The 23,237-nt window shown below is 46.4% G+C and overlaps 1 protein-coding gene across 3 annotated transcripts; it reads left to right on the forward strand.

Moving 5' to 3' along the window:
* Positions 1-5,651: 5,651 nt before the first annotated feature.
* On the forward strand, positions 5,652-22,261 carry CIMIP5 (ciliary microtubule inner protein 5). 3 transcript variants are annotated; one of them, XR_014546492.1, is made up of 5 exons: positions 5,652-6,092; positions 14,334-14,498; positions 18,318-18,357; positions 19,448-21,662; positions 22,193-22,261. XR_014546492.1 is itself a non-coding variant. In XM_083607475.1 (3 exons), exons 1-3 carry the CDS (start codon positions 14,137-14,139, stop codon positions 19,637-19,639), a joined length of 594 nt encoding a protein of 197 aa, XP_083463601.1. In that variant the 5' UTR covers positions 13,646-14,136; the 3' UTR covers positions 19,640-21,780. The 3 variants fall into 3 exon arrangements, 1 of the variants encoding a protein (XP_083463601.1); XR_014546493.1 differs by lacking the exon at positions 5,652-6,092 and having other exon boundaries at positions 13,646-14,498; XM_083607475.1 differs by lacking the exons at positions 5,652-6,092; positions 22,193-22,261 and having other exon boundaries at positions 13,646-14,498; positions 19,448-21,780.
* Positions 22,262-23,237: the final 976 nt, after the last annotated feature.

The raw sequence follows: 23,237 nt of genomic DNA on the forward strand, positions 1-23,237 counted from the left end.
ACTGTTTTCCAGTATGATTGCTCATGAAGCTAAGCGGGTCTGGGTCTCGTCAGTGCTTGGCGCGTTGACTGCTGTGGAACCATGTGCACCCTGCCTTGAATTCCATGATGAAAGAAAAGAGGGATATTAATGTCAGAAAATAAATTCGCCTGAATAAAAATGTCAGATTACAATCTGGGACATGGCTGCACGTTCTGACATCCTAAGGAACCAGCCTCCCCAAGTATACCAATCTCTAGTTCAAACTACACCCTATGTTAAGGGAAGGGTAAGGGTTAAACCACAGAGCCTAGGACTTGCCGATCAGAAGGTCGGCGGTTCTAATCCCTGCGACGGGATGAGCACCCGTTGCTCGGTCCCTGCTCCTGCCAACCTAGCAGTTCAATAGCACGTCAAAGTGCAAGTAGATAAATAGGTACCGCTCTGGCGGGAAGGTAAATGGCGTTTCCGTGCGCTGCTCTGGTTTGCCAGAAGCGGCATAGTCATGATGGCCACATGACCTGGAAGCTGTACGCCGGCTCCCTCGGCCAATAATGCGAGATGAGTGCCGCAACCCCAGAGTCGGTCACAACTGGACCTAATGGTCAGGGGTCCCTTTACCCTTACCTTTTATATTACTCATTGTAATATAATGTCCCTTTACTTTTATCTATGCCACCCATACCACCTGTCTTGTGGTTTTGCCCATTAAAACTTTTAAATATTTCAAAGGTGGTAACAACAACAACAGCTGCATGCATGAGGTCTAGAACTTTGTTGTTGTATTTAATGAATTGATGCTGAATACCCAATTCTCTACTTTTTTTCTGCTAAATCATGAAATATGCAGCGACTCAGTACATTGCAGTGAAGGAAAAGCAATGATAACTGTGTGGTTTTTCCCACCCCACCCTTTTCCTTTTGTGCTGAACTTTCGCTTGCCAGAAATTAAATCTGCCTACAATTCAGTAACCAACAGGAATGTAATTAACAAAATAAATGAAATGTGAAACATCTCTCCTTGTATGGCAATGCCTAGAAATAGATGGAACAACTCAACTGGTATATAGAAAACCGGATTTGATTGTTAATTTTAATCATGCCAGCATGCCTGGAACAATCTTACTGACTGTTTAATTTGTGCGAGTATGCCGGATCCTTCGTCTCATTAATTTATAGTTGCTATAAATTGCACACCACTTACTTGCCATAATGGAATTGCTGTGAGAGTAGATGCTTTGTAAACATTTGAACTCCCGAGCCATCAAGTTGGGGGCATGAAATCAATAATTAGCTGTCTTTTAACCTGATATTGATATGGCTGGGAAATGTAATTTACTTCCTCGTCTTTGCCCGGGAGGGCAGAGGCTGGGATAACTCAAGGACTCCTGACAAAATGAGTCACTTCAAGCAAGATGTCATGATAACATCTGAGACTGCAGCTAGAATGCCAGAGGCAGTGATTCAGCTACCGGTCAGCCACCATGTCAGTGATGGAAACACAAATTTAAAGGGCATACAGGCTTACTGGAGTACACCTAAGATGAATCTGGAAATGGTGTTTGGACGAAAGGGTATCATACAGCTACATTTGCCAGGGAACCATGATTGGCTGGTCTGGGTAAGCACTCAACAGGAAACAGGGATGACACAGAAATCAGAAGGAAACAGTAGAAGGAATTGTTGATATTTCCTTGTAAGTCCCATGTTCAGAATGGAATTCAATCCAGTGAATGCAATCGATATTTGCTGCTGCTGCTCTTGTTTTCAGTCTACAAACAATACGTAATTGATTGTATGCCCTTCACCCCTTTGCTTTGCTTTGCATTGAAATGAATGCAATGTGACGTAATTATTTATGTAAATTCCGCCAATGACACAACTGACCAACAGCCTAAGGGGCAGTTCAAGACAAGAATTTGCACAAAAATGGGATAAATACAAGATATATGTACAAAAATATACCAATGGTTTTTCATCTATGGCAGCATGTGAATAACCCTGGATAAAGAAATATAGGAGAAATAAGATCAACGGTACAAATTGTTGTAAGAATGTATTAGAGAATATATAAAGAATAGATTAATAATGGTAGGTACATTCACTATTAGAATAAAAGCATACAACGGGAATTGACAGGAAGTCCAAAGTTTTTATGATATTTTTTGTTAATAATCTTTGTTAAAAACCGCATAAAAAGTAGCATAAACACAGCTGAAGCTTAAGGTTTATAACTATGTAAGAAAAGACAAGTAGATTTTGTGTGTGAGAGAGTGTGCGTGTATAGGATTGAAATCCCAATTTACTTTACGAGATGTACTATATATATATATGTAATGTATTGTAAGACTATTAATAAAGCTTGTTCCATTGCAAAAAATAAATAAATGTAAATTTCCCCCATGGCAGATAGTGAGACAAATAAGTTTTTTGTCAGAAGCAGAAAAAAATCCAAAGAAGCCTACCCCTTACTCATCTCTCCACCTTTCATGAATAAAAGTGACAGCACACTGAAATCAAGGGCAAAAACTCCTGTTGATTTCAAGCATCTGGTTTGAATATCCTCCTCTCACAATACACAGAGCAATGCCTGTCTTAGAATATTTAGGCCAGTATCCAGAGAAATACTTCTACTAGCACAAGAACTTTTGGGTGTGCAATAGAACTTCCCCTCCCTCTCTTCTTCCAGTGTGCCCCCTTGTGCCCCCCCCCAAATATGATCTGGGTTTACCCCCATCCCATCTGAGGAGAGCATGGGCATGCATGGGGAGAGGAGAGGAAGGGGAAGTCCTGTTGTGCAAAATGTAAATCCTTGAGCTAATGCAACAGTGCAATGTTGAATTCCACCACGTGAGTCTGTACAAAATTAGATGTACAGATGCAAACTGATGTGGGGAGTGAACACTTATTTCTTTTGAGAAGCTACTGAACTTAGATGAAAAACACATTGCAAGGTGCCACCATGCAGTGAGAGCTTCAGTCAAGCTACCATGGAGTAACTTCTGTTATGTGGTGCATACCATAGTTCCTAAGAGTCCAGACTCAGGGTGCTTCCAAGAAGCTGGTTTAAGCTGATATAGCACATTTGACATGCACGACAGACACATGTGACCCCCCCCCATGCTTTTACTCCCAAATCCAAACCAGTCCAGTTTGCTATTCCAATCCCTTGAAAGATGGGGGATTAGTGAGATGGTACAATCCAAACAGGGGGGCGCTGTGGGTTAAACCACAGAGCCCAGGACTTGCTGATCAGAAGGTCGGCGGTTTGAATCCCCGTGACAGGGTGAGCTCCCGTTGCTCGGTCCCTGCTCCTGCCAACCTAGCAGTTTGAAAGCACGAAGTGCAAGTAGATAAATAGGTACCGCTCCGGCGGGAAGGTGAACGGTGTTTCCGGGCGCTGCTCTGGTTCGCCAGAAGCGGCTTAGTCATGCTGGCCACATGACCTGGAAGCTGTACGCCGGCTCCCTTGGCCAATAAAGCGAGATGAGCGCCGCAACCCCAGAGTTGGTCACAACTGGACCTAATGGTCAGGGGTCCCTTTACTTTTACAATCCAAACAATGGATTGGCTAGATGTTGTTGCACAACTTTGCCTTCTATGTTGCTTCTTTCCTACACTTCTTACGCAGTGCAACGTCAACAATGAGCGATGTCTGTTTAGTCTGATTCACTGATATTCCTGCCTTCAAAAACTATAGAGTCCTCTCACTGCTCCTCTTGTTTCTAATGATAAGATCCTTGGAATAAGAATTCCTGTTTTTTCAGTTTTTTTAAAAAAATTGCAAGGTAGCTGAGGCCCCGATCCAACTCTTCTTATGCTTTGTTACATATGTCTAGCAGTCTGAGATGAAAACTGAACATCTCCATTGACATCTGAGGATCTCAGGTTGGCTGGGGAATAGATGTGTCTCTTGGCAGTACATGAAAAGCACCTGTGCATATTGCTAAACAGAGGACGACAATAGCTAAAAATAATTATAAAATTGCTTGTTGATGTTTCTTCGTTCACTGGGCAAACATAACAGCGCAGAAGGAAAAAAGGGGGGTGTTTTAGTAAAGGCAATGAGTTTAATTTGAACCTTCATTCAAACCTTCATTGCTTTAGGGTGCCCTCTACTGACAACTACATTAACTTTAAAGGACTGATTAAAAAAACCAACAACTTTCAAATAGTTGTTGAAGTGAGGTTCACCCTCTGAAGGAACATTTTAAAAAAGGCTTTTTTATGATTATGCTCAGCATTTTTTCCCCTCCCCTTGAAACACTGCTAATTTCCTAACGATCCTGTCAACAGTAATAGTGAGCAGCTGGATCCTGAGCACTGTAGATTATGAGGAAGGCCTTTCGTAGGAAGAGCTGAGCTGCCAGCTTCTTCTGGCAAAGCAGCAGCAGAATTCCACCCATGCAGCAGCTTAGTTTGCTGCCTTTGAAGAGCTTACTAGTGGCGATGGATATGTGCCACCCCACTGAGAGTTATAGTACCCATGAGATCACCACCAGACAGATAATCCAAGCCAGAGCTTCCTTTCACTCTGTGGCAGTCCAAATAGCTATTTCGGATCAGATCCAAAGCAGAAGACCTTATGATGGATAGCCCTGTCTCATTTCCCCAAGGCTGCGAAGGTCACTGATCTGTTTTCTTCAACCTGCCTACTCTCAGAAAAGCATGTTTCCTTGTGACACTTCCATCACAGCAGACCTAAATCATAGGCTGTGTGCACATTACCAGCTTAAAAGGCAGCTGGGTTATTCTTTTCCTCGATTTGGCTCAAACCAAGCCATATGAGGAATGGTTGAAGGAGCTGGAAAAGAGGAGATATAATGTGATGTCACATGGAAGAGGGAAGCTTGATTTCTCCAGCTCTGGAGAGTAGGACTTGAACAAGTTACAGGAAAGGAGATTCTGTCTAAACATCGGGGGAGGGGGACGGGGACTTTCTGACAGCAAGAGCTGTTCAACAGTGGAAAGGACTCCCCCGGGAGGTTTTTAAGCAGACATTGGATGGACATCTGTCAGAGGTGTTCTAGCTGAAATTCCTGCATTGCAGGGGATCTGGACTTGAGGACCCTTGGGGCTGCTTCCAATTCTACAATTCTCTGATTCTGTGATCTATGATTCTATGAACGCTGATTTGTGGGTAAAACAGATCAACATGCAGCATTCCATCAGAAACAACAGGATAGGTACAGTTTGTGGCTAAAGACATGTACACAACGCTTTCCAAACCAGAAGTGAAAGCCCAATGGATGCAGAGCAAACAGGAGCATGTATGATCAGCTTCTGGAGGCAAAGTGTGTTTTGATGCATCACAGGGGAAAGAGAGTTTACCATGCCAACAAAGAACAAGTTCCCTTCTGGAGGGACAGGGCACTTCAGCAGATAAAGGAACAAATAGAGATATGCCTTTGAAGAGGAGTCAGTTACTTGGTTTTTTGTACACCCGGAGGGCCACCACAGGCTCCCCCATTCCCATGTTAAAGTCAGCTCCCTCTGTGTGTGGCAGGGAAGACAATTGAGGTTTTGGCTCTGAGAGTGGGGTCCTCACCCTCCCTTCCACGAAGATTTTTCCAGTTTTAATTCCCAAGCACGCAAATTCCCAAGTTGTTACCTGCCCTATGAAGGAAAATATACAAGCACCAATAAATGTTTGACATCTAATCGCGAACTTGTTTTCTCTCTGAAGGATATTGCCCTGCAGATGGCAAAGCTCTGCTGTGAAAAGAGAAAGAGGCTTGTTGAGAAAGAGGCATAGCCCTAATCACAACCGATCTGTTGCCAAAGCAATCAGAAACGCCACTTGCAAACCTTCTGCAAGTTTTTCAGCCAATGGGAATTTATTTGAACTGTAAATTGAAGCCAAAGTTGCCATGGTGCGCTCTTTGGCCAACAGGCCTGTTGGCTTACGCTAGCAATGTCCATGTGTATACTGTCAGTCACAAAGTTGAAATCAGACAAGCAAAGTAACTTGGCCTGAGGTACCTGCATTGCAGGGGGCTGAACTAGATTACCCTCAGGGACCTTTCCAACTCTGTGATTCTGCGATTCACTATGGCTCTTCAAAGTCCTTTTTCTAAGAAAACGGGTTTGGAACGTCAGTTTCAACCAAGGAGGTATGTAGAACTGTGGATTTTGCAGAAATGTTGTTGGTGACGCTGCTAAAAAACACACACACTGTGAGGTGATGTTCAAAGAAGTAAGATGGAGCCTAGATCTTCCATCGTTAACCTTCCAGTTCTGGTGAAGAAATGGAACGCATGTGGATGGTTCTCACAGTGAAGCTGTCAAAACCATCACCTCTTGAGGGGGTGTTTCTCTATTCCTCAAATGTAGTTCATAGAATTTATTTCTGCCATCTCATGGAGAATAACCATGCCCACATGGATATTCCTGGTGGCTACTGGCAGGGCTTTGGAGAGTCTCCAGCGTTGTCCCACGCTGTATGTGCACTTTAGGTTCCAGCTCGCTGTTTCCACGCAGAATAGTGCCCCAAGTAAGGCTAACCTATGGATCCACTTGGAATAAAAACTTATGGCAGTGTAGCAACACGAAGAGGATTAAGTGAGCAGGTTTCACTTCAGATATTCCTGGTCTATTTGGAAGTGGAGAAATGAATGGCATATTAGGGCTGTCTTCCGAGTTGCACTAAATGTGTTTTCTACATGAAGGCCACAGACATTGCCGGATCCCCCAGCTCCCACCAGTTGCCATCAGATGATTTAGTAAGAGGTCAGGGATGAAGGGAGAGAAGTCCAGCAAGGCTTGGGAGAGCCACAAGTTAGCTACTACTTGCTATAGAGCTATTCCTGCCAAATTCAATGGGGCTGTTGCTGTGGAGGAACTGCTCAGTTTTGTACTAATAGCAACAGAACAGGTAAAATAACTGGTAGAACAGTCCCCAAAGAAGGCAGGACAAATTTCTCTTGCGCAAAGTTTTGCTGACTGGTTGCCAAAGTAAAAGTGTGAGAATAATTACCCCATTTAGACAGTTTTGACTCATAATTTGTGTTTTGAAGAGAAGAATGTTTTTTCTTTTTCTTTAGTTTTAAAAATGGATTTTTATATGGTTGCAAATGTTTTGTTCAGTTTCAATTTGCCATGGATAAGAAAGAGAAATCAAATCAGTGTGGCGGCGGCGGCAGCTTTTTCCCATTGTATACTTTGCCCTATAACACCCTCTTGTGGTTTATATTTGTTTTGTCAGATACATCCCCTCCTGCCTCAGTAAAATAACAGGAAACCCTGCGAATTTCCATTCTGCTTTTGGTATTGGTCTTCACTGACCTTCTGAGGAACCGAATAGCACTGTAAACGCAACATGCTATGTGCATTCAAGCTTCCGCTCATAAATTAGTTCCATTCCGTTTAGTGGTTAACCAAAAAGGTTTTAAGCACTCATTCATAAATCACTGAAAACAAATATCGAAGCCATGATGTTCTTTCCTATAGGACCCATCCATCACCAGCCCTTTGCTGAACCACCTTTGCTGCACCAGAAAACTCATGTTATATGAAATCCCTGATAGCTTCAAACAACAGCCATATAAGGACACCAGATTTAAAAGCAACATACAGAAAGAAGCAAGGAGTTGAATTGGTGCCCCTATCCGGTCCCTTGCACCCTTGGAAATGAGATGTTGGCTGCTCAAAGCAGCACAGGAGTGGTCTGGGGGGTGAGCGAGCTCCTAGCCACTCTGAGCCAGAGTGGAGAGGCGCCACTTTTGTGCCCCCTCCCGGGCTTGCACCCTTGGTGGGGGTCAACCTAGCTAACCCCTAGGTACACCCCTGTAGAAGTGTTAGGGGAGCCATATTTTCAGATGCATTGTCCCTATGCCTTCAGCACCATCTGACCACGCAGAAATCTGGCCAGGTGAAACATCTCCTGGCATGAAGGCAGTGATGGGAAAGGTCTGACCTACTTAACTGCTGTGCATAGGAGTTGGGCCAATAAAATGGGCTGGAGGTTTACGTTGGGTTTATTCAATTTACACCCAAAGTAAAACATACAATAAAAACCTGTGTAAGCATTATTAGAAAATAGACTTTGCAGCACAATATCATATTGCTGTCCAAATGTCCCTGCGGGGGCAGGGGGCGGGAATACCTTTGGCAGACACCAAAATGATGGCAAGGTTAGGAACGTGCAGGACTCCCTAGGAAGAGCACAAACACAAGTAAAACTCACTCTTGTTCAAGAAGATCTGATATTGGTCAAAAAGTAAACACCTTTGCTCTGCATCAGCTTTGCTTTTCGCCTCCAATGGAATAGAGAGGGAAGTATCAAAGACAAGGGGGATTTGCTATGTTTTGTGAAATATACTCAGAGTCGCAAAGTGATTTCATGCTCTTTATTCAGCTCATAGTGGTGAGGAGGAATGAATGAAAGTCCCCTCAAGGTATCTGCTTTATATACATTATTTACACAATGGGCTGCACATGATTGGCTAATTCCGGAATTCTACTGTAAGCCAATCAGGTTGTGGATTCACTTCTATCTGGAGCATGATTGGGTGGTTCCTGCCAACCAATCATATTGCTGCATTGTTCTAGGACCAATCTGACTGCTGCATTCTGAATCCTATTGTTCTAGGACCAATCAGACTGCTGCAGTTTGGATCCTATTCAACTCAGTACATAACACCCCTCCCCTCTAAGTTCCAGTCCTGCCCGGGAGGTCGCATTCATAGTCCTCGAGGTACGCCGGTGGCCTACGTGTGCGTTGCGGCCTGGGGTGTTCCCTGGTCCGGGGTTCAGGTTCTGGCTCATGTTCCAAGGATGCTGGCTGTGATGGGCCTGTCTGGTCAGGTGCAACCGGCTCGCTCAGTCGTGGTTCTGGTTCCGGTGTCCTTTTGGCTTCGCGGGTCCTCTCTGTATTTACTGATTCTGCCTCTCCTGCTGGCCCCTCCTGCTCTATGGGCCTCACTGCCCCTCTGTTCCCTTGGGACTCCTCTGACCTTTCCTCCTCCTGGTTTTCTCCCGGGAATCGTCGCCGTATCTGGTCGCAGTGGCAGCGCCAGCATTGCCCCCCATCTGTTAGCACCTCGTACGACACGGGACCAGTGACCCTGGTGACTGTGGCGGGTACCCATGCTGGGCCTGCCCCAAAATTCTTTGCGTACACTGGGTCCTGGGCCTCGAAGGTCCGGGGGTTCCTGCCTTCCCCCACCACTACCTCATCCTGAGCTCTATCGGGGTGAAGGCGGTCCAATCTGATTGCAAGGCGCCGACCCATTAGTAGTTCAGCGGGGCTCCGGCCAGTCGTTGAGCTGGGGGTGCTGTGTTGTGCTAGGAGGAATGTGGCAAGGCGGTACTCCCAATCCCCTTGCGTCATGCGGCGAAGGGTGTCCTTGGTGGTCCGCACCATGCGTTCTGCTTGGCCATTGGTGGCAGGGTGGAATGGCGCCGAACGGATGTGGCGGATGGCGTTCTGCGCTGTGAAGGTTTGGAATTCTCCTGACGTAAATGCAGTCCCGTTGTCTGAGACGAGAGTGTCAGGGAGCCCGTGGGTTGCAAACAGCCTGCGTAGTACCCGGATGGCTGCGGACGTAGAAGTGGACGGTACCAGTGCGACTTCCAGCCATTTGGTGTAGGAGTCCACCACTATGAAGAATGTTTTCCCCTGAAAGGGGCCAGCGAAGTCCACATGCAGGCGTGACCATGGTGCTCGGGCGGACTCCCAGGACTGGACTGGGGCCCTTGGGGGATCTGGGCGGGATTCTTGGCAGGCCTGGCAGTGTTTGACCCAGGCCTCTATCTCTCCGTCGATCCCCGGCCACCACACATAACTCCTGGCAAGGGCCTTCATTCTTACTACCCCTGGGTGTGTCTCGTGTAGGGCTGTGAGGACCCTTTTGCGGAGGGGCTGGGGAACAACGACCCTGCTTCCCCATAACAGGCACCCCTTGTGGGCCGACAGTTCATGTTTGCGGGTTGTGTAGCCGGCGAATTCTGGCCCGGGGCTGCTGCTGGGCCATCCCCTCCACACCCAGTCCAGGACGCGGGAGATGACCCTATCTTTCTTGGAATGGTGTGCAACTTCTTGTGCCTGAATGGGGCGGTCGGGAAGCAGCTCCAGGCTCATAACCTCTTGTGCAGGTGCTGGGTCGGGGCCTGTTTCCAGTAGTGGTAGCCTGCTGAGGGCGTCCGCATGGCCCATCGCCTTCCCAGGGCGGTGAATCAGTGCATACTGGTAGCTGGCAAGGAAAATTGACCACCTGAGGACACGAGGAGACAGCACTTGGGGGGTCTGCTTTTCGGAGGCAAACAAGCCAAGCAAGGGCTTGTGGTCAGTCACCACGGTGAAGGGCCGCCCGTACAAGAAATCATGGAATTTTTTTACTCCCTTCACGATTGCCAGACCCTCCTTGTCGATTTGCGAGTAGTTCCGCTCGGTTGCGTTGAGTGTCTGGGAAAAGTATGCCACCGGTACCTCTCTTCCATCCGGGAGTTGGTGTCCCAGGACAGCGCCAATGCCATAGGGTGAGGCGTCGCATGCTAGCACCACCGGCAGCCTCTCGTCGAAGTGTGCCAAGACCGAGTTTGAGACAAGCAAGTCCTTGACTGCCTGGAATGCGGCCTCCTGGCGCTGGCCCCACACCCAAGGGGCCCGCTTGTCCAGGAGTCTGTGTAGGGGCTCCGCTACCGCCGCCTTGTGGGGAAGGAAGGAATGGTAAAAGTTCAATAGTCCCAAGAAGGCCTGAAGTTCAGTCTTGTTCTTGGGCGCTGGGGCATCACAAATGGCCCGTACCTTGTCCCCAGTCGGGTGGACCCCTTCTGCGTCCACCATAAATCCCAGAAAGTCCACCTGAGGCACTCCTAGTAGACATTTTTCCCGCTTCACCTTGAGACCCGCCGTCTGGAAACGGTGCAGAACGGTGCGGAGGCGGTCCTCAAACTCCTCTGGTGTGGGCCCGGCAATCAACACATCATCGAAGAAGGGGGTGACGCCAGGAATCCCTTTAAGGAGAGAGTCCATTAGATTCTGGAATATGCCTGGTGCCACGCTGACACCGAATTGCAGCCGCTTTACCCTGAACGCTCCTCTGTGCGTCACAATCGTCTGTGCCTCTGCTGTGGCCTCATCTACTGGCAGTTGTTGATATGCTTGGGCCAAGTCCAGCTTGCCAAAAATTTTCGACCCAGCCAGGGTGGCAAGGACATGGCTGACCACTGGCACTGGGTATGCATGGGCCGTGAGGGCCTTGTTTATGGTACATTTGTAGTCTGCGCAGATGCGGACCGAACCATTCGGCTTGACGGGTGTGACGATTGGGGTTTCCCAGGGGGCATTAGGCACCGGCTCCAGCACGCCTTGCTCCACGAGTCGGTCCAATTCCTCGTCTATACGGGGTTTCAGGGCGAACGGGACCCGGCGGGCCTTGAGCCTGACTGGTCGTACTGCGGGGTCAAGCTGTAGAGCAATGGGGGGGCCCGTATACTGTCCCAATTTCCCATCAAAAACCCCCGGAAATTCCTTGCATATGGCGTCCACGTCCACTTGTAAGCTCGTGTGGTTCACCCCGGTGACGGCTAGCCCCAGTGGTCCAAACCATGCCAATCCCAGTAAGCTAATGTAGGGGCCCTTGACCACAAGCAAGTCCAGTTGCCGCGTCCGCCCTTGGTATTGCACCCTGAAGGTCCCCACCCCCATTGTGGGGACCTTACGTTTCTGGAAGTCCCGGAGGGTGAATGGGGCCGGCCTGAGTTTGGGACCCCCAGTAGGACACAGTTTCCTTAAGGTCCTTGCCGAGATTATGGATAGAGTTGAACCCGTGTCTAGCTCCATGCGGCATGGGGCCCCCTCTATCTGTACCTCTACATAAATTTTCTCTACGTTGGGGTGGGGCAACTGGTATACCTGGAAGTCCGTGAGCTCCGTCGAGTTGCCTTGGTGTGTTGGGCCCCGGGACCTGGGGCTCTTGGATTGGTCATCTGATGCCTGGCGTCGGGTGGGCCGAGCTCGACACACCCGGGCGATGTGTCCCAATTTTCTGCACTGCCTGCACTCTGCGTTGCGGAAACGGCAGGTCCTCCTCTCGTGACTGTCTCCACAGCTTGCGCAGTTCCCTGCTTCTCGTCGAGGCAGCTGTGGTATGTGGGCTGCTTGAGTGCGCTGCTGTACTCGGTGCACCTCCTCCCTGTTGGATCCTGAGTCGTCGGTGAGGTCTTCGTGGTGGACCCTCGGTTGGGACGGCTGGCTCGGCCGTGCCTCTTGCGTCGACCTCTCGGCAGCTTCCGTTGCCAGGGCCTCCTCCAGAGCGACCTGGAACGTTAGGTCCTTCTTAGCGTAGAGGCGTCGTTGCAGCTTCTCATCCTTCAGGCCACCGACGAGGCGGTCACGAAGCATGTTCTCCAGCTCTGAGAAGTTGCAGAACCGGGCAGCTTGGCGGAGAGAGGTCACAAACCCAGTTATGGTTTCCCCAGGGGCTTGCCGCTTTGCATAGAAGGCATTTCGACGAGCCACCACAGAGGGCTGTGGCGAAAAGTGCCCCTTCAGCTGTTCCATTATTGTTTTGTATGGAACAGTAGCGACGTCTTCGGGTGCAAGGAGAGCCCGGGCGATTTCAAACGTCTCCTCTCCGCAGACGCTGAAGAATATCGCCCTCTTCTTGGCGTCTTCTTCATCGGTGACCCCTTTGGCTTCTAGGAGGAAGGTGAAACGGGAGGCATACGCTTCCCAGTCTCCAGATGCTGGGTTGAACGGCGAGAAGCTGCTGTCGGTTGCCATTCTGAGTTCCTTGTGTCCCGGAGCTGAAGCCTGGATACACGGTGCGAGGCAGCGGTGCGGCAGGTGGCGGTGCTGCGGTGCTGTGTGTGGCAGTCAGCTCAGCGGGATCCCACCTTCGTTGCCAGTGAAATATACTCAGAGTCGCAAAGTGATTTCATGCTCTTTATTCAGCTCATAGTGGTGAGGAGGAATGAATGAAAGTCCCCTCAAGGTATCTGCTTTATATACATTATTTACACAATGGGCTGCACATGATTGGCTAATTCCGGAATTCTACTGTAAGCCAATCAGGTTGTGGATTCACTTCTATCTGGAGCATGATTGGGTGGTTCCTGCCAACCAATCATATTGCTGCATTGTTCTAGGACCAATCTGACTGCTGCATTCTGAATCCTATTGTTCTAGGACCAATCAGACTGCTGCAGTTTGGATCCTATTCAACTCAGTACATAACATTTTGTTTCTTAGTTTGATCTTTCTACCTAGTACATCTTTTATACTAGAGGTGGGGAACCTGTGACCCAGATGTCATTGGTCTCCAGTTCCTAACTGCTCTAGTCAGCAAGGCCAATGTTCAAGGATAATGGGAAGTTGGGAGTCCAACACACCTGCAGGGTCACAAGTTCCCCAACGTTGCTTTAGACAAAGCATTTAGCAGTTGCTCATCACTTTGTCCAAAAAGCAGCAAATATACAAATCTCACTTGCCCAAGGCAGAAGATAGTTTGTGCACATGTGTGACCCCAGGACTGATATTTTTGTTTCCAGCCAGGTCTTAAAATACATACCTTTGCAAAACAAACATATAACAGAAGCAGAGGATTGAATACCACTACACTACAGCTAAAAGGGAAATTCCTAACCCACAATCAAATGTCTAGCCAAGCCCTTGAGCAGACAAAAGGTACATGCCCTTTTGTCTGTGATGAATATTCATGACAAAGCCAGTCTGGTTTCCAATGGAGACAGTAAACACACTGGGAAAACCCAAGGCTCTTGGGGTGTTTGGTTTCAGCTGCACCACCAGAACAAAAGCTACCGTAGTACTAAGCTACAACAACAGGCTCTCCTTACACAATCAGTGGGCATTCTGGGGATTCCTGAAGCAATGTGGGTGTTAGAAAGGGCACATCAGTGTGGCTTGAGTTCCAGGAACAAAAGCTTGCTACGGACAACTGATAACTCAGAGCTTCCAACAGCAGCATCTTTAGCTTAGAAAAATATTATCGTATGGAATCTTGCCTCCATGCAGTGCACAGATCTAGCTTCGCAACACAACATTGTTAGGCCATCAAGTAAGTGTGCACAAACCCAAACAGGAAACCTGCAGAACCTCTTCAGACATGTTGCGTGCTGGACACCAGGGTTTTGATTTGTTTTGCTTACCTAATCAAATGCCTAAGGGAAAATGCTGGGTAAGGAAAACTGTGAATGCTTAGGGACTTGCTAGCACTTGCTCAAGCTTCTTGGGGGCTGGTGACCCAGTATTGCTTGGCAGAGAAAAGCTCATACAGGATGGGGAGCAGAGCAAATGGACTCAGGAGGACAACGTCGGCAGGCTTCCGGTCACCGGCTACCAGCCCTGCAGATGTGAATTTAGCCTCATCCTCATCTCCTTCGCTCAGCAGCAGCCAATCTGCAAGGACTCTACTGGCTACCACACAGAGCTCGGTGAAACAATCAAGCAAAAGCCGTGGTGGAGAGGAGCAAGAAGCCCTGAAAGCAGACCAGGTCCGGCAGGACACGGTCTGGAGAGAGTTTGTGGAGGCCGAAAGAAGGGCGACGAAATATTGGTGAGTAACATAATAATAATAATAATAATAATTTATTATTTGTACCCTGCCCATCTGGCTGGGCTTCCCCAGCCACTCTGGGTGGCTTCCAACAAAGATTAAAAATACATTAAAATGTCACGCATTAAAAACTTCCCTGAACAGGGCTGCCTGTATAATAATAATGATGATGATGATGATGATGATGATGATGATGTATTATTTATACCCCGTCCATCTGACTGGGCTTCCCCAGCCACTCTGGGCGGCTTCCAACAAAATATTAAAATACTGTAATGCATCAGACATTAAAAGCTTCCCTAAACTGCCTTCAGATGTCTTCTAAATGTCAGGTAGTTGTTTTTCTCTTTGACATCTAATGGGAGGGCGTTCTACAGGGTGGGCGCCACTACCGAGAAGGCCCTCTGCTAGGTTCCCTGTAACTTGGCTTCTCGCAATGAGGAAACCGCCAGAAGACCCTCAGCGTTGGACCTCAGCGTCCGGGCAGAACAATGGGGGGTGGAGACGCTCCTTCAGGTATACTGGGCCGAGGCTGTTTAGGCACAACCGTACTACCAACTCATGTCTGACCTCGGGCGGGCATCCTGGACTGCCACGACAGATGGGGAGTTCGTCCAGACTTCGGCTCATCCCACAGCTTTCCCCTGGGGAAAACCCACCGTTTGCCGCTGAATCAGAACAAAACATCAATTGGTTTTTCTGCAGATTAATGTTTGCTCTGATTCAGCGGTAAACAGCAGCTTTTCCCCAGGGGAAAGTAGTACAGTGGTACCTCGGGTTAAGTATTTACCGTATTTTTCACTCTATAAGACGCACCAGACCACAAGACGCACCTAGTTTTTGGAGGAGGAAAACAAGAGAAAAAATCTTCTGAATCTCAGAAGCCAGAACAGCAAGAGGGATCGCTGCGCAGTGAAAGCAGCAATCCCTCTTGCTGTTCTGGCTTCTGGGATAGCTGCACAGCTTGCATTCGCTCCATAAGACGCACACACATTTCCCCTTACTTTTTAGGAGGGGAAAAGTGAGTCTTATAGAGCAAAAAATACGGTAATTCGTTCTGGAGGTCCTTTCTTAACCTGAAACTGTTCTTAACCTGAAGCACAACTTTAGCTAATGGGGCCTCCTGCTGCCGCCGTGCCACCGGAGCACGATTTCTGTTCTCATCCTGAAGCAAAGTTCTTAACCCGAGGTACTATTTCTGGGTTAGTGGATTCTGTAACCTGAAGCGTATGTAACCCGAAGTACCACTGTAGTGACAAGGAAAAACACACTCAGAAAGCATGGGATAATTGGGAAATGTCTAGGACTCATGCTTTCTAGGCACAGGACAAGCAGAATTGTGGATGGGTCATTAGGCTGCAGTCCAGCCCCCCTTTGTGCCAGGCAGGGCGTTGGCTTGGGCAGAGGTGCCTCTTTGCCCAGTACAGCCTGTTCGCTGGCCAGCGTGTCTGCAGATGCAGTGATGGCTCAGCTGTTTAGTCACAGCCTCCCACTGCCCAGTTGGCATTTGGACTGTCCTATATTACTCCTTGTGGGTGCCACTGTTATAATCTCCGTCTAGGTGCATTTGCCTGTTGTCTTGTTTCTTAGGGCTGTTGCTTTGCACAAAACATCTTTGCAACGTATCTCTGTAAGAAAGAAAGAAAAAGCAAAGATAGGGGCCAAATGGTTGTATGCACTTTGCCTCATGTGAAGAATATTTTCGTGTTGGGGGAAATGCTTCACAGGAAAGGACCCTTTCATTTGTATCATGAGCACTCTGGTAGAGGAGGCAAAGAGCTTCTTTTTTTCAACAGTACGTTTGCACCAGGGCCAGCAGTATTCTAGGGCTTCGCATGCAATGGCAAATTCAATACTTATTCCATTTCATGGCAAATGAAAGCAGTGGCGTAGCGTGGGGGGTGCAGGGGGGGCCGGCCGCACCGGGTGCAACATCTGGGGGTTAGGGTTAGGGGGCGCAAATCCACGGGTTAGGGGGCACAAATTCATGGGTTAGGGGGCGCAAATTACTTGCCTTGCCCCGGGTGCTGACAACCCACGCTACGCCACTGAATGAAAGCCCTCTGGAAGAAAAAAAACACTTTCTTGTTTTTGCAGGCTTTTAAGAACTGGGGTTACCGATTGTTCCAGCTGCTCAAGCCTTACGCCAATGCTGTGCTGCCTTCAAAAAAAAAAATGCAGTAACAGCATCAGTAATAATAGCATGGTAATAGTTTAATAGAACATAGGCATCTGGGACAGTGGTTTTCCCACCCACCCCTCTTCAAACTCTCCTCTAATTGAAAGGTTTATCCCTGAAAGACAGTGTGACCACAATTACATACATGTTCATGCAATATGAAGAAGAACATCTAAGGCAGGAGAGGGTGGAAAGAAGATTGGGATCCATTAGGAGATGGGTGGATGGTTTTGCAGTAGCTCACCAAGCATTTCTGACTTCCTTGCTTTTTTTTTTAACCAAGTGCAGCAGCAAAAGGACACAACCAAATTGGACTGTATGGCTACCCAATTTGCATCAGATGTAAATGTGTACTTGTATAGCAGGCAATTCCAATGTATGGTCCATGAGGTGCAGCAGGCAACCGGCTCTGCCCCACGAACCACCATTTTGCACCTGTTTCTGGTTAGTAGACCTTGGGGTAGTAGTAAAAAAAAAGCATATTACATAGGCATGCCTTCTAACCGTGCCTATCGTAGAATTAAGGTGAGCAGGTGCAAAAGATGGCAGGGCTCCAGCATCTTTAATATACGTATAGAAGAGGGAATTCCAGCAGGTGCAGCTTGCATGAGACCTGCTGAAATTCCATCTTCTACGCAACCATTAAAGCAGCAGGAGTTCTGTCTTCTTTTGCATCTGCCCACCCTAGGTGTGTGCAGGTTTAGAACACATGGGGGCTGAGATGAGCAGTTTTCAATTCAAGAAGCCAATGGTTGGCCTACTCTCAGCAGCCAGAAACATCATAGTCAGACACTGGAGAGACCTGTCAGGAGTAAGCATGGACCAATGGTACCAAATAGTATGGGAAACAGCCTTATTAGAAAAAACTAATCTATAAGCTGAAACTGACATGGGGACAAATGGAAGAAGATACCTTCACCCCGTTATGGTTCCCCTTTATCACATACACAGCCCAACAAGACAACAACAAGAATCCAAACAGCACATGAATCGATATGGCTAACCCGATTCAAGAACACACACACACCCCACTCACACATGAAAACAAAGTTCACCACAGCCAATCACAAACAAACAACCACACCCTAGGCCAACCCCAACCTCTCTTACCACTAAAGGAGCACAAGCAAATAGCAAAAAGAACCTGCACAAGCAATGCTGATACAAATGTTTAATGTTTAATAGGTTATTGTATTTTAATATTCTGTTGGAAGCCGCCCAGAGTGGATGGGGAAACCCAGCCAAACAGGCGGGGTATAAATATATTATTATTATTATTATATAAAACCCCACACATACATTAAGTAAAATAGAAACATCGCCACCGGACCCCACCCCCACTCACCATGCCCCCCTCCACCTCTTCCCCCCTTTTCTTCCTAATGTAACACTAGTGTCTCAACAAATGAAACTGATCTGTAGAAAATGTAACTTGGAAAAAGAGACACTGCACATACTTTTGTAAACAAAGAAGTCTTTAATAAAAAATACGTTAAAAAAAGAAGAAGCCATTGGTTGGAGCCAGCCCTATAGTTATGTCTTTATTCTAGTCCTTTTAATGCCATCTTTAATTTCGGAACATCTGGCATCGCTATGCTTGGCTAACAAAACTAAAGCACTCTCTCTTTATTATTCCAAAGGTACCGGAACTGGAGTTTCTTAAAGGACTACGATCCATTGGTAAGTCAAAGGCGAACACCCCTGTTACAAAAGGGATGAGGAACTTCAGGGTGGTATAATTAAGATATTCTTGCCTTAATTATGCTTGTTCGTTTCTGTCTTCTGCCCCCGCCACACACACACGCACGCAACAATGGACCCTAGCAGGGGTCCACAAACTTTGGAAGTTTTTGGTAGCCAGGCAAACCTTTGCACACCAATGCTCTTTCCCGCAAAAGGTTGGGGAGTGATATGTTCTCATGCTAAGCTTGGGAGATGCTCCGCCTAAGTGCTGGCAGAGTACAGGAGCAATGCCCACTTCCCAGAAACATGCAGGGATTGCATGCTGAGCACAAGGTCTCAGAGCTTTTCTTGCCTTTCTCTATGCTTGGGTCATGGCTGGAGGACTCACCCAGATCTTTTGTTAGCTTATAGTTCCCAGTCTCCCATCCAAGGAAGATAGGAGGCTGCTTTATAAAATGACAGACCTACTTAGCTTCAGCAGGAAAAAAAACTGCCTACAAGTCTCTATCACTGAGCAATTTTCCTTTCTCTTAAAAAGAGTTTGTTTTACTCTTGTTTGTCTAGGTTTCTTAATTCATACTCATTTTAAATATCATTCAAATTCTATGCAAGGTGCCTTGCTGTCAGAAGAACATCAAAATCTCACTGCTTTCTGAGATGAGGCTGATGAGATTCCTCCACCCTTCTTCCAAGCACAAAAAAAGATATGACTGCAAAGGAAGAATTGTGGTCACGCTTAAGAGGGTGCTACCAATTCTCTCCTTTGCAGCATGGTGACACCAGGTGACTGACAGGTGAGGAGCCCCACTCACACCTGTTCATGTGGCCTGCAGGATGGTGGGGGCAGAAGGAAGAGAATTCTAGATCTGGACCACTAGATGAATTCAGCTGCCCACCCCTGCCTTATTTCTGGGAACTGTAGTACTACAGTATATAGACGCCACGTTAACAGTTATCCAATTTTAGTTCATATGTTGAAAACCACTCTGTAAATACTTGGAAATAAAGGAAGTAAATGCAGTATTTACAGAAGCATTTTCTGTTTGTTTGAGGCAAGCTCACATAACTTGATGTTTCTTTTACCCAGGGCAGGATAAAAGAACCTGAACAGCTTCCTGAATACATGTCAGTTTTCTCAGACAAAATTCCCAACACCAGCGGACATGTTATTGGCAGCAGAATGAACACAGATCTCGGCAAAACACTAGTAAAAATGGATTACTTCCTCAACTATGGCAGAAGAAAAAATAAACTTGGGCAGGAACTCCAGGCTTCCTAGAATCAGAAAAAAGAATTCTACTCCCCTCTTTTAAAAGAGGAACTACTGCTCTAACTACAACCACCTACAACCAAAAACAATAACATGCTTTCTCTGTCTCTCTAGATGCCATATTTCCAAAGGCTAGTTGAAATTCTATCCAAATAAGGCATTTAGTGATTTCAAAGTGGACACCTGAGAACATACGGATCACATTTAATATTTTTAGTTTCAACGTTTTAAGAAGTTTATGGAGCTGAATCACATTCCAAAAGCTTAATCTGTGCAGAGTTATGTTAGAGAACCAAGAGGTCTATCTTTACCAAATCTGTCATATTTTGGCAGCTTATATTTGCTCCACGAAAAACTAAGAGCCGTCTACATTATCTGCCCACAGGCAGTTGCCATCATTATATTATATTCATTGCATCAAAGAGAACCAAAACAACTTTCACAGTGCCATAGTGACCTGTGAAAGGACATGAAATTTAACAGCTATGCAAGTGAGAAATAATTTCATTCAAGGTTACAGTTTGTTCCAAATTTGACCTTGCATTCTGCATAAGTTGTTGTGGGGAACAGAAAGCAGTCGTGACCTCCTAGCAGACAGTGCTGGCCAGAAGGCTGGCTGGCAGCTTCTGAGCAAATTGTTAACAAAGCAATTTGCAACGATTTTGTACAAGATCTTCAGAGCAGGGAGAACCAAAGCTGTCCTTTCGCGATGTTTGCTGGACCGCAAATCCCATCAGCCCCAGGCAGCAAGAATAATGGGAGCTGAAGTCAAACATCATTTGTAGGGGACCCTGATCTAGAGTCCTAGGACATTATTTGAAGGTCCATGAGGCCACCGCTTTGCTGAAGGTAAGCGGATCTGGATCAGCTCAGTGCCTGGATGGGAGACTGATTGGGAAATAAGAGTCATGGAAGATTGGCTGTACAATGAAGGGTGAGTTTCTCTCAAATGAAGACTGCATGGATTGCTTCTACGTATCTGCAGCCTTCAGCACCTATTGACTACAACTTCTCTTTACCCTATAGTTATAGCTCCTTTATGAACTATCACCAGTTCACCATCTTTCTTACGCAAAATGGTCCAGAACATTACATAGCAAAGATCTGGTGGTGCCAAACAGGGGGTGCTTTGAGGGCACAAAGGCAATCCCTCTCACTGAGAAAAAGTTTCAGGACAGGTCTGTGGATGGCCATACCCAATCAAAGACTAGGATAGTCCCTGTTGTGTCCAGTGCTGGAAGTGGGTGTTTAAGACTGAGCTGAAGGCCTGATGTGCAATGGCAGAAGAAACTGACCTGTTGTCCAGATAAGGACAGAAAGTTAAGATCCTGGAATCGATAATGTCAAATTAAGGAGCGTAAGAACTCTGCCCTAAGCAACTTAAAGGAAACTGTGTTGGTCTATGAAGTGGGTGGGGGAATAATACACCATCTTGAAAATGAATCTAAAAGCTGGCCTTATAGCTATAAAACCCAACTTAACTTCTTGTACTTTTTTATTTCTCCTCATCCCTGCCCTGCACTTTGTGTAACGTCTTGACAGATGAAGAGTTCAGGAGAACTTGAAAGCTTGCCGCTATGTTACGGCATTTTGGTTGGTCCCAATGAAGGTAACGCCCAACTGTGGGTTTTGAATTCCATTCTCATTCATCCACTTCTGTTCACACACATGAAAAAGAAGCCTGGGATTCCCCCCTCCCCAAGTATCTAATTGCTGGTAAACTACACAAATTATTGCCTAGGAAACTACTGGAAAGCAGAGGAAAATAGAGAGTCCTAAGGGATCGTTCGGCAGAGGCTTTACGTCCTCCCAGTCCCAGCTGACTAAACTGATTGGACCCACTTGGAAAGAATTGCCACTGGCTTCCTGTTGCTGAAGCCCTTTTGTGGGAACAAATTGTCCCTTATTTAAAATGCTTTTTAAAAGCACACATTTACAGCTGGTCATGTACACTAGAGCTGATAGAATTCAGCATGCGACGGACCATACTTGTCAAAAGAGTAATAGTACAAGAGTGACTCATTCAATTCAAGCTGGATGCTACCATATTGCAACTAGGGAAATCACTGAACTGTTAGGCTGGGGGAACCAGTCTCCTTCTACATCCACCTTTGTAGGTTAGGCTCAAAAGTACACGGTACAGTGGTACCTCGGGTTAAGTATACTTAATTCGTTCTGGAGGTCCATTCTTAACCTGAAGACCGCTTTGGCTAATGGGGCCTCCTGTTGCTGCCGTGCCGCTGCTGCGCGATTTCTGTTCTCATCCTGAAGCAAAGTTCTTAACCCGAGGTAATATTTCTGGGTTAACAGAGTTTGTAACCTGAAGCATATGTAACCTGAAGCGTATGTAACCTGAGGTACCACTGTACTGAGTTAGCACTGAAGGAAAGTCACCATTGTTATTTACAGTGTGTTTCCCATGAAACAGTAAACCTGAATGAAAACCCAGAGCAGATGAACTAAGGTATTTACTCTAGAATAAGCAGGTTGGTGTTTTGTTTTGTTTTGTTAACCAGTGTATTGATGTCTGAATGAAGACATCAAATGGCTTCCTGTGATGAGGAACATCTACATTCGCAATGTGTTGGAAATCCTGGAAACCAGCATTGAAATAAATTTTTCCAGCATCAACTGGCTCTGCCTTCTCTTTATCACTTTGCTGTGGGGTGCAAACCACTTTCCAGTTGCACCTGTGTTGATCACATCATTGGCCTGGGAAGCCAAGTACTGCCTACCTGACTAAGGGTAGCTCTCCAATCTTAGGGAAAATGCCTTTCGCAGCCCTGATAAGCCCTATTACCTGGGGTCCTTGTAAGTGATATGACAGCGGTTGAACCCGTGACTGAAGCTCTGTGCCTCTTATAATGGCTTAATCCCTTTCTGCCAGCCAGGATCTCAGAAAACCCTGAAAACAGTTTTCTATTGGACTCGAAGGCTTGGTGAGACTCTGTGAAGAAAAAGAACAAAACACTTTGGAGGATACGTAATGGTGATGTTTTCTTCCTAATTGGATACAGAATAAATAACACTTTGTTCACAATCCTAAAACCACTTAAGGTAATCACACAGAATTCAGTGATGTTGCTACTGAATGCAGAGACTACAACACAAAATACTTAGCGACCTGCAGATGGCACTCAAGGCTGACTTATTTAAAAATGTAGAGATTTTCTATGTTAAATCGTTTTTATTAATTTTCCAATAAAAAACATCCAGTTAACATATCAACTCATAATCCAATTAAAATAAAAAAACTTAAATAAAAAAGACCAAATTATCATCCAAATTATAATTATAAATTTTTCGGGACTTCCCATAGTCTGGACCTTGAAGCATATCTCCAAATCTTGATCCTGCCTCTCCTTTCCATGCAACACATAGGTAGCAATATAGAGAATGTTCAGGATTTTATTTCTGTTTTCATCTTATAGTCCGGAGGAAATCTATTGTGCTGATAGGTCTTTGAACCTAATCACCTTTGATAACAACACTACTTACTATTTCTGTTCAGTGAACAGGTGCCAAGAAGCATCAAACAAAATTATTCAGAACGTTCTTCTAAGTACCTTTTGGTTCTTCTCCCCACCCCCAAAATAGTTTAAAGAGC

This window comes from Podarcis filfolensis (assembly GCF_964270895.1).
Source record: "Podarcis filfolensis genome assembly, chromosome: 3".
Taxonomy (NCBI): domain Eukaryota; kingdom Metazoa; phylum Chordata; class Lepidosauria; order Squamata; family Lacertidae; genus Podarcis; species Podarcis filfolensis.

Excerpts from the sequence above, each read along its gene's own strand:
- CIMIP5 (XM_083607475.1), top strand. The coding sequence starts at position 14,137 with ATGCTTAGGGACTTGCTAGCACTTGCTCAAGCTTCTTGGGGGCTGGTG. Across the intron at positions 14,499-18,317 it reads AGAAGGGCGACGAAATATTG|GTACCGGAACTGGAGTTTCT; the intron begins GTGAGTAACATA and ends ATTATTCCAAAG. Across the intron at positions 18,358-19,447 it reads TAAAGGACTACGATCCATTG|GGCAGGATAAAAGAACCTGA; the intron begins GTAAGTCAAAGG and ends TCTTTTACCCAG.